This window comes from Ixodes scapularis, unplaced genomic scaffold, assembly GCF_016920785.2.
Source record: "Ixodes scapularis isolate PalLabHiFi unplaced genomic scaffold, ASM1692078v2 PGA_scaffold4__175_contigs__length_147842914, whole genome shotgun sequence".
In the NCBI taxonomy this organism is placed as follows: Eukaryota; Metazoa; Arthropoda; class Arachnida; order Ixodida; family Ixodidae; genus Ixodes; species Ixodes scapularis.
Window position 1 is genome coordinate 117,256,187 of NW_024609879.1, and position 10,697 is coordinate 117,266,883.

The 10,697-nt window shown below is 46.0% G+C and overlaps 1 protein-coding gene across 1 annotated transcript; it reads left to right on the forward strand.

The window, feature by feature from the left end:
- The first annotated feature begins 1,992 nt into the window (after positions 1-1,992).
- LOC115322953 (Y+L amino acid transporter 2-like) lies at positions 1,993-6,411 on the forward strand. Its single transcript, XM_040212636.2, has 3 exons — positions 1,993-2,239; positions 4,712-4,808; positions 5,631-6,411. Exons 1-3 carry the CDS (start codon positions 1,993-1,995, stop codon positions 6,409-6,411), a joined length of 1,125 nt encoding a protein of 374 aa, XP_040068570.2.
- The last annotated feature ends 4,286 nt before the right edge of the window (positions 6,412-10,697 follow it).

Here is a 10,697-nt window from a genome sequence, read left to right on the forward strand (position 1 = left end):
AGACATCGGCAAAAAGGTAGTGACCTCTACCAACGTGACCACGACTTGGAGGAAATCTAAAATCCACGTTCAAATTTGAAAGTAATTTTAGCTTCGCGATCACGCACACCCTTCTGTACTTAGCGTCAACTATTTTGGGCCACATTGTCAAGGCTAGCGTAGCTTTCTCATTGTCCCAATTCTTTCAAATAGTTGCTTCAGCGAATGCGAATGAGATGCAGGAGGAATTCTCGACCACATGCTCTCGCAGCAGCGTCCGGCTGGGGAGCACTGTGGCACTGTGGAAGCTATGCTAATCTTGACAAGGTTGCGCACTATAGTTGACGCCAAGTATAGGTGTAGAACAGGAGTGGGCGAACCGCGGGTCGCGCGCCTCTCGGGGCTCTTCGGGGGCCCAAGTTCGGCTGCGGCTCCCTGGCACATATAAGGAAATATCGCGCACAAAGAGACAAGAACAAAACACGTTCATCGCCTCTTTGTGCGCAATCTTCTATTATACTCAACGTTTACCAACTGGCCCACTTTACCACCTTACTCCTTGGTAAACCTAACCCTCCTTCCCCTTCTCAAGATCAAAAGGATGCTTGTGTTTTGCCAGCTTTGTGCCAAAATACAAATGGACCAGGTACTTCTGTTACAAGCGGGGACGCACATTAAAGAAACATGCTCAGCAATTGCCTTATGAGTGGAAGTCGCTGTTGCCACCAACTAAAAAGGAAATGTTTAAAAAAACTTTTAAAGTACCAAGTTTTTTTTCCGGCTCTTCATTTAAAACAGTTCCTATTTATTGCTCTTTGAATGTGTCTTCCTGGCCACCCCTGGTGTAGAGTATAATTCCAAATTGATTAGTCTCTTTCTAAAAAGAAAATTGCAATTGAATATAATTAATCAGTATTCATTTTAATTCCCCCAACCTTGTTCCTTGGTGTTCTTTTTTTTAACCGTGAGAACTGACGTGATAATAAAAACAGCAATTAATAATCAGACTAAGGGCGACCAGCGCTTCAATGACTGGACTGGCGATGACCAACCAGATGACAACCAAATCGCCGAATACATAGAAGACGAGAACGTATTTGATGACGTCGTCCTTCGAAGCAACAGAGCCTGTAACCGCACAGCAACTGAACCATGTCGGTCAGCCTGTCAGTTCCGTTGCCTCAATACAGCACATATGACATTTCACCGCAAACTCCACCGCCTGTCTTTTTGCATACGTGTTCATTGCAGGAATTACTGCTGACAAACCACTATCATGTACTTCCCGAGGGGTAACAGTGACTGCGGCCATTAACAGATCCAGGGCGTGCGTCAGACGCAGAAAAAGGGCTTGATAAGCTTTCTTGGTCAACCGGAAGCCGAAAAGAGTTCCCTAGCGGTGGTAGCGAGAATCATTTTAATCATTGGTACATGGTTTTAATAGGCGCATAAAAGTTAAGTGTAGTAATCCTTCCTGGATGAAAATGATGTGCACGTGATGTTTCGATTTTGATAATGCAGAAAAGTGTGAAACCCGTGACTGGTTTCGAGTTCCTGCGAAGCACTGACGCAGCACTCATGTGGAACGCGTTTCAATCCGAATACACTCCGAAATGCTAACGAAGCCGCCGAGCATAATCTATGCATCATTTTTAAATTCCGAGAGGGGTCTATATAGATAACAGGCATAACCATGGGAGCCAGCATTAAGCCGACGTCCCCCAAGACATTGTGTAAACATCAGTCACCGCGATATCCGTAGTTGGAATGCCGCGTGCCAAGTTTCTCCTTGAATAACTCGTTGACATGCGATATTCGAACCACGGATTTCGTGTTGACCTACGTTCGAATCTGCTTGCGAACTGACTTGATGCATTAGCAGTCTGACTGTGGCTTTAGAGCCCAGCGAAGACACGTACCCGCATCTCATATGTAAAAAAGATGTAACTCAAGAAACAAAAACAAAAATATTTAAATGTTTCCACATTAATATTTGCAGCTGGACTGTGCCACATGGAGTTGGCAACGTTGCTACCGGCGTCTGGTGGTGGCTATGCCTACGTGGTTGCCGGCAGCAAGTCCTTCGGGAGGTTTGGCGACGTCATCCCATTCATGTACGCCTGGAACTTCCTCATACTTGGCGATCCCCTGATCATGGCGCTCCAGGCACAAATTTTTGCAAGCTACATCCTGAGCATACCATACCCTGGCTGCCTCCCACCTTACGCGGCAAAACTGCTCCTGGCTCTGGCGTTTACATGTAAGTTCAACTTTAAAAGACTCCTTCCATAAGCTTCGCGCACTCGATCAGTGAGACTGCAGTCACCGATAGCTTAAGAGAAATACGGCATGGCTTTCTTGGAACGCTCCGATCCGCCTTGACATCTGGTTGTCAGCGACACCGAACGTCAGTGTTTGCGTTAAATTGCGTAGGGAAGCGCTGCCCGCTCTCCCCTGTCCTGTTGGTCGCGTCTGCACCACCCCGCGGCATCTTTTTTTTTTTTTCTTTTTTGCGATCAGAGTTCGGAGTAAAGGTTTTCCACCCGCGGCAGCGTTTCTTGATCACAACCCGAAGTAAAGGTTTTGCATGCGCGGCAGTGTTTCTCGATCACAACCCGGAGTAAAGGTTTTGCATGCGCGGCAGTGTTTCTCGATCACAACCCGGAGCAAAGGCTTTGCACCCGCGGCAGTGTTTCTCGATCACAACCCGGAGTAAAGGTTTTGCACCCGCGGCAGTGTTTCTCGATCACAACCCGGAGTAAAGGTTTTGCATGCGCGGCAGTGTTTCTCGATCACAACCCGGAGTAAAGGTTTTGCATGCGCGGCAGTGTTTCTCGATCACAACCCGGAGTAAAGGTTTTGCACCCGCGGCAGTGTTTCTCGATCACAACCCGGAGTAAAGGTTTTGCATGCGCGGCAGTGTTTCTCGATCACAACCCGGAGTAAAGGTTTTGCATGTGCGGCAGTGTTTCTCGATCACAACCCGGAGTAAAGGTTTTGCACCCGCGGCAGTGTTTCTCGATCACAACCCGGAGTAAAGGTTTTGCATGCGCGGCAGTGTTTCTCGATCACAACCCGGAATAAAGGCTTTGCACCCGCGGCAGTGTTTCTCGATCACAACCCGGAGTAAAGGTTTTGCACCCGCGGCAGTGTTTCTCGATCACAACCCGGAGTAAAGGTTTTGCATGCGTGGCAGTGTTTCTCGATCACAACCCGGAGCAACCTGGATCACAACCCGGAGGTTTTGCACCCGCGGCAGTGTTTCTCGATCACAACCCGGAGTAAAGGTTTTGCACCCGTGGCAGTGTTTCTCGATCACAACCCGGAGTAAAGGTTTTGCACCCACGGCAGTGTTTCTCGATCACAACCCGGAGTAAAGGCTTTGCACCCGCGGCAGTGTTTCTCGATCACAACCCGGAGTAAAGGTTTTGCATGCGCGGCAGTGTTTCTCGATCACAACCCGGAGTAAAGGTTTTGCATGTGCGGCAGTGTTTCTCGATCACAACCCGGAGTAAAGGTTTTGCATGCGCGGCAGTGTTTCTCGATCACAACCCGGAGTAAAGGTTTTGCACCCGCGGCAGTGTTTCTCGATCACAACCCGGAGTAAAGGTTTTGCACCCACGGCAGTGTTTCTCGATCACAATCCGGAGTGAACGTTTCGCGCCTTGACATTCGAAAACTTACCCGCGTCCAGTGCAGCTCTGTGCTTGATCTGACGTCAGTTGACCACAGGTTTAGCGGGAGCTCGGATTTAAAATCGTAACGCCGCCTCCCCCCCCCCCCCCCCCCCCCTTTACAGTTGTAGGCGGCAACGACGGCCACAGACCACCATGTGTTCCGTTTATCAGTGCTGCATGGCATATGCCTCACAAAGCACTTGTCTCTTCGGGGGTCTAGGAATCACAACGGGACCACATTCACCGGTGTCGGTAATTCATGAAATCTATACATGGGAGGTTTTTTTTTCGGTACTCTTGTTACTACTCGCTACTCGGGTTGCTTTTCTCGTGTCGGCGGATCAAGTAGACGTGCTAAGATTGAAGTGATCGCGGCTGTTTTCGGCAGCGCATATGTGTTTCCGTTTTCCTGGTAAAAAAGGCTAACCGCGTCATCGACCGGTTTGTATAGCGATGTCCTCAGGTAAGCTGGCATTGACTAGAAGCTAAGGTCGGCTGCTACATACGATGTCTATGCTGAATGCTTCTGCTATAGAGACCGCACCATAGCGTCAATGTCTGGTTGTACACTTTGAAATGATCACACCCTTTTTTTATTGGAAATGCGTGTTTTAGTGTGTATGTGTTTTTGATCGGCTAATGACGCAGCCTCATTTGCTTCAGAGCGATATCAAGGTACCGTGACCACGTTACGCCATGGGCTTTTTCAGCTATCGGCGACCGTAAATGTCCGTTCAAAACCTGCACTTTGTACAAAAAAGCAGTTGAGTAAAAAAAAAAGAACTGAACTTGATATCCAATATAAAACATTAAAACAATCGTTCAATGCAAGGTACTTTATGCCACTGTCTTCAGGTTTGGCCACGGCAGTCAACTGCTTCTCCATACAGGTATCTTCGAGAGTCCAGGGATTTCTATCAATAATCACTTCCACCATTCTCATCTCATTTATTATCACTGGATTCATCACTGTATCTGAAGGTGAGCGCTATTGATAACACGATAGTAGGTACTTCATCAGACGCATTATTACAATACTTTTTTTTGTATTTCAGTAAATCATCTCTACGACGATCCCTTGTTTAACGCCGAGACGACCGCCGGAAAACTTGCTGTTGCATACTTTGCAACCCACATACCTACAGGAGGATGGTAGCTTAGTTTTTGTTTTCTTATTGTTCGCAAGCCTCAATTGGCGAAACTTTAGGGCTAATAGACCTACCTACTTAACGAAAAGATAATTCCCGAGTGCAGCCACTTATCGGCACCGGCATCAAAATGGCCGCCCTCGCCTAGCTTTGGCTTCCGCGACGTGCCGTGTTCGATCTTGCGGCAGCTCTGGCCCCGAATTACACCTCTTCCGACAGTATTTGCTGCGACGATACTCTCTAGATACCTACCCCAGTATTCCGCAATAGTAAGTGCTTCGTTGGCGCTAGCCATGGGCGGTGATGCGGCGAACGTTGCCATATTTAGCTTGGGCGAACCCCCATCAGTTAACTGAGGTAGACCAGCTCAGTTGAACTCGGTGATCGCTAGCGGCTCAATGATACTTAGCGCCGCCGTGTAATTCCGGCCGATCGTGATTGAGTCAACTATTGTTGGCTTAATGACAGTTCGGTGCGCTAGTGTAACTAGGGTATTAGAACTAATTTCAGTGCATTTGCAAATAGTAGGTAAGTCATCGTCTGCTGAAACAAAATTGTAGACATTTTCCGTGCAAGACACAAGACAATAACTAGGTCACAAAAGCTCTTCAGATATAGACCTGCACAAGATTTGTTTTGCTGGTTTCTTTGGGTGGTAGCTTTCTTTATAGCACGTGCCTCTAAACCCCGCGTGCGGGACAGAGCTTGCCCGCGGAATCCTTCCGACCGGCCCGCGGACTTGATTTGAAAACACGAACACGCATAGAGTACCACGTAACCACACACACAAAAAAAAAAAATACATTTTTTTTTAATTTTTTTACAGGAAGTTTGTGAGCAATTTCGCTGGTGAAATAGCCAATCCGTCCCGCAACATTCCGTTGGCGATGTTTGGAGGACTGCTGATTGCAACTCTTTTCGTCTTCCTCTACAACCTTTTTCTATTCACGGTCCTCGACTCGGCGGCTATGGCAAGTACGGAGGTCGTCGCAGTCACCTTCGTCGCCGCAACGTGGGGTAGCAAGGCGGCAACCCTGATGCCTCTCCTCATAGCCGTTGGGCTCTTCGGCACGTCATGCGCCGTCTTCTTCGCCAATAGTAGAGTTATCCTTGCGGCAGCGAGACAGCGCCATTTCCCGGCCATCTTCTCTACGGTCAACGTAGACAGCGGGGTGCCCCTAACGTCGCTGTTACTTCGTGCGCTCCTGTCAATGTTGTACACATTTCTGGGATCCGTCACGTTTATCGTGGAGGCTCTTCCTCTCATTTACTCGTTGAACAACGGCCTGATCTTAGTGTCGTTCTTTGTGCTACGGGTCTCCATGAAGGACGCCCCAAGGCCTTACCGGGCACCTACCGTGCTGGCAGCCATCCGCGTTTTGGCTTTCTTGATCCCACTTGGCGCGCGCCTTGTGCAGCCTGTGGACTTCCTTCCGTTTGCTTTCCTGGCCGGTGGCTCAATTGCTGGCTGTGCTTATTACGTGGTGTTTGTTCGGCTTAGGTTAGCGCTTCCCGGAGCTCCCACATTTACCTGCTTCCTTCAAAAGCTGCTGAAGAGTTGCGCTTGTGTTGATGAACTCGAGGTTATGCTGCGTGAAAAGATGTAGACGCGCGCCAGTCCGTTAAAACCGGGTCATCTGTATGCAGACTCTCTTTTGTGTGATGTATATATACATCATACAAAAGAGAGTCCGCATACAGATTAAAACGCGAGACTCTGCGAGATCCCTGCTTTGAATGCCGCATGGCAGGGCAATGAGTTCAAGGAGAAACTTGGCACACGGCATTCGAACTACGGATATTCCAGTGACTCGTGTTTGCAGACTGTCGTTCTGTATGAAGTGTGAGCAGTGTGACCCCAGTTTAAAACTGCCATATCGTAGGACCGGGTGTCAGGAGTACACATATGGCAGTACGTGCTTGTCCTTCTATGCATGCTCCTTTTCTGGTGGTGGTTCTGTAATAGTATTTTACTGGGTAATATATGCACGCCTAGAGAAATGTGGTGAACTGGAGTGGTTTGTAAGCCTTATACAAGATTAATGTCAGCGAGCGACGTGAGGAAACCGCAGAAGAATACAGGAGACAGGAGGGGCGCTCAACTCACAACTCAATATTCCATCAAGAAGAGAGGAAGAAAGAAGTGGAATCTTTGAAGGCAGATCATTATGGCAGCCATAGTTTCGTCAGTGTTGGTGTTCAGAACCTTTCTTATTCACTTCCCCGTGACATCTTACCTGACTCTGCCAAATTATGTATTGAGGACAAGGATAAACTATCCTTCCAAATCTCGAGTTGTGTTTCCACTGAGTGCTTTCCTGAACTAGTTCAATTTTATCTCATTTATACGTTCATAGGATAGCGTAACGAAGTTTTTTTCCAAAGCTCTGGATAATGTACAGGGTCGTCAATGGCGCTTGTCCTCGGTGATATTTTTCTTGCCAGAGTTTATTTTGCCCTTCAACATGTCCTTAGACCTCCTGTGAAAAAAGTGTTCCGATATCTTGATAACTTTCTACTTCTGCTTGACAATCGCCTGGGAAAGGACCTAGTCACCAATGTTATGGACATTTTTTGTAAGTGTAGATTTGGTCTTAGATACACCTATTAAGAGGCTGAGGAAGGGTTCTTGCAATTTTTCCACCTATCCATTTACGGTAATCCTTCTCCCTACGTTCAAAAAGGGGTATATTACATTACTCGTCAGCGCACTCAAAAATTGTTAAAATGGATATAGCTCTTTCATGTCTAGGATGTTCTCATAACATTTATGACAGCTTCAAAGCTCAGGTTGAGACACTCTGGTCATCCGGGTTCCCGGGGCAGGTGCTAAATGAGGTCGTGCGATCCTTGGTTAAGAAAGGAAAAGGAGAAGAAAGTACTAAGCGCAACATTGAGAAGAAACGTGTTGTAGTGGTTGCATGCTTGCACAAGGTATCGCACACCTTAAATAAAGTAGCCTAAGGATATCAAGTTCCAGTTGTTTTTCCAGCACCTCAGGAAATGGCCCGTATTTGTTCCCAGGTATACTTAAATTCGGAAAAAAAATATATCGAGTGAAATGTAAAAAAGAAACATGTTACACTGTTTGTGCCCAGTACCTCGAGCATTCCCTTAACGTATGGTAGAAAGACAGGGATATGTATTTGTGATAGGCTACATGAACATAACCTGTCTATGAGTTCAACGGTAAGGAGGTCACTTGCCTCTACACTGTCAAGCCTGTACATGTAATTCAAACCTGGCCAGCACCCCTGTCATCGGGCGATATAAGAAGAGAAAAAAACTCTTCAGAGAAATTTACGAAGTGTATATTATTCAAAGTCGGGGTTAGCACTGCCTGAGTCATCCTTTTGTGACACTATCTGAAAAGGAAGTTTTGTTTTTAAATGCTTCGAGGCGCGGAAGCATAGCCTCCGCTGAAGCCATCGCCCCGCGCCTTAGAGTTCTCATGCCATGAACACGTGCCTGTTGGTCACGAGTCATCCTCTTTCTTCTTCTCTTCTAGATGACATTGAGCTGTGAGAAAACAAAAACTTGTGTTGTGTGTATGCTTATACAGCCTAGAACTTGGTCTGCTCAGCGGGCGACGAGTCTCCCAGCTGTAGATGAGAAATTTAACCGGTGCACTACAACCTCTAGCCTGGGGGTCTTTAACGTGCATCACGCAGTACTGATACACGACCGCACGCCTGTACGATGCTCATCCAGATCGAAACGGGAAGGGTTGGGGATTGAACCTAGGATGCTGGGTTCTGCAGAACTAGGCTTCGCTCTACGTGTTCGTAGCTGGAATTCGCTAGCCCACTCGGCCACCGCTCCCCGCTTGAATTGTGAGTTCAGGGTCTATCCTGTCTCCTGTATTCTTCTCCAGTTTCCCCACGTCGCTTGCTGATTTTAACCATGTATATATGCTCACCTAACATGCGAGGCGGGTAGGCTACAAAGTGAATATTCTTACCTTTGAAGACGCTCACACTGAGCAAGTTATATTGTTGTATTGTCCCTTCTTAAAATTGAGGTTCAAAACCGTTCCTGCTGCTTGCCGAATCGCGCGAATTGTTGTCTGAAATGTAATTGTGCGTGCGTGTATGTGTGCGTGCGTGCGTGCCTACGTGCATGCATCCGTGCGTGCGTGCGTGCGTGCGTGCGTGCGTGCGTGCGTGCGTGCGTGCGTGCGTGCGTGCGTGCTATTGATCTTCGTTTTTAACTCGCTCACTTGACCGCCTTACTAGAGAAAAATAAAGTGATATTTTTATCAAAAGCATTTTCGTCAACAAGGTCAATGCCTGCCTTTACAAGGATGCATCGACCGGATGCCAATCACACTCGCCCAATCTCCCTGCTTATTTCACCTGTACCCAATCACAGATCACAGTATCGGTGCCCGCGCAGCATTCGCGTTCGGTGCGCGTGCTCTTGAATAAAAGCACGAGCCGGTTGTTTCGATCTGGCTCCCAACGGATGCCAACGTTTGATCAATCCAAAATCTCCACTTGATGCTTCATAGTCGAATTCGCCCACTAGGATCCTATGTTAATTTCATTTTATATCATTTATCATACCCTTAAAGCGCCCATCGGGCTTTACCTTGAGAGTTTCTTTTGATTTGATTGTTCCCAGACATTGAGTAAGTATAAAAGGAACACTGGCGGCAGGTAGCAGGTTTTGCATTCCTAAGGTCCCTACTGTTTTGCTGAAAAGCAGAGTTCTGTGAAAATTTTACAGACCCTGATTTGCTTCAAATTTGGTCTAACACACCAATAGGCACATCGTAACAGTCAACCCAATTACGAGTCACATTTATTTTTTTCTCGAAGCTATTGAAATCTTAATTTTGGTCTGAGAAACTGGGTGGCGGTACTGGCAACATTGTAAAGGTGATGTCAGATGTTGTATTATGGTGAAATTGGGGGCCATATAGCTTGTTCCGGACCTGTAGCACATTAACTTGTGAAGCACGTTTTAATTCAGAAACAGAACCGAAACTAACTTCTATCTTGGATTTAATTTCTTGATATATGTGTTAATTTCGGTTTCTAGCCCCTATACCTAAAGATGTGGCTCACAGCGTAGTTATTATGCCAAAAAAATTGTTCGCGGAACCTCTATTTTGTGACACGCATGTCCAGTCTATGAACTTAAAAATGTTTTGGAGAGTTCAGTGTCCCTTTAAAGACATTGTCTTCCTTACAACTTGCAGGTAACATAATATTGCATTTTTTGAAAAACCAGCGCTGGTATTTGTGTGTTCTTGAAGCCTTTTTTTACTCGGATAAAGGTCATGTGAAATAATGACCTGTGGGCCTTTTAATGGGGTTTTAAGCATTTAGATGACTAATTGCTTAAGCATTATTTCCAACACAAGAAAAATAGAATCAATTCAAATTTTACAAAATATCGCAATGGGTGATTTGTTTACAATATGCTCAAAGAACCTACAAATTTAGAAACCGTGTTCTGAATTTCGAAAAACCCGGAACAGAATCCGAGTCAGCAAACAGAAATCTGTGTGTTTTGAAAAAAAAATAAAAAAAAATAAAACAACGCGTGACGCATGGGGCGCTGTATTACATCAATTATTTATGTCTGTCTCGATAACGATGTCAAAGTTTTTCATGTGTTAAATTGAAATAAAAATGGGATTTGTCTGTAAAGACTTTTAATTATGGTAGAATGTCGTGTTTTTGTCATTGTGGCATTTTTGGGGGGCCTACATTACGGCAATTCGTATTAGTAATAATAAAATTAAGATATTTTGATCAATAGTTTTTTCAGACTATAATATACTTTGTTGCTCATAATCTAATTTCAAACGCGCGAATGACTATGGCAATCCAACGTTGGTAAATTATCATCACTGGTGCCGATTCCAGCATTCTTAATTAACAAG

What these genes read in the sequence shown, in the direction of transcription:
- LOC115322953 (XM_040212636.2), top strand. Translation starts at nt 1,993, where the DNA reads ATGGAGTTGGCAACGTTGCTACCGGCGTCTGGTGGTGGCTATGCCTAC. An exon ending in CCTGGCTCTGGCGTTTACAT is followed by an intron (nt 2,240 to 4,711) that starts GTAAGTTCAACT and finishes TTTGTATTTCAG; the next exon opens with TAAATCATCTCTACGACGAT. An exon ending in CACATACCTACAGGAGGATG is followed by an intron (nt 4,809 to 5,630) that starts GTAGCTTAGTTT and finishes ATTTTTTTACAG; the next exon opens with GAAGTTTGTGAGCAATTTCG.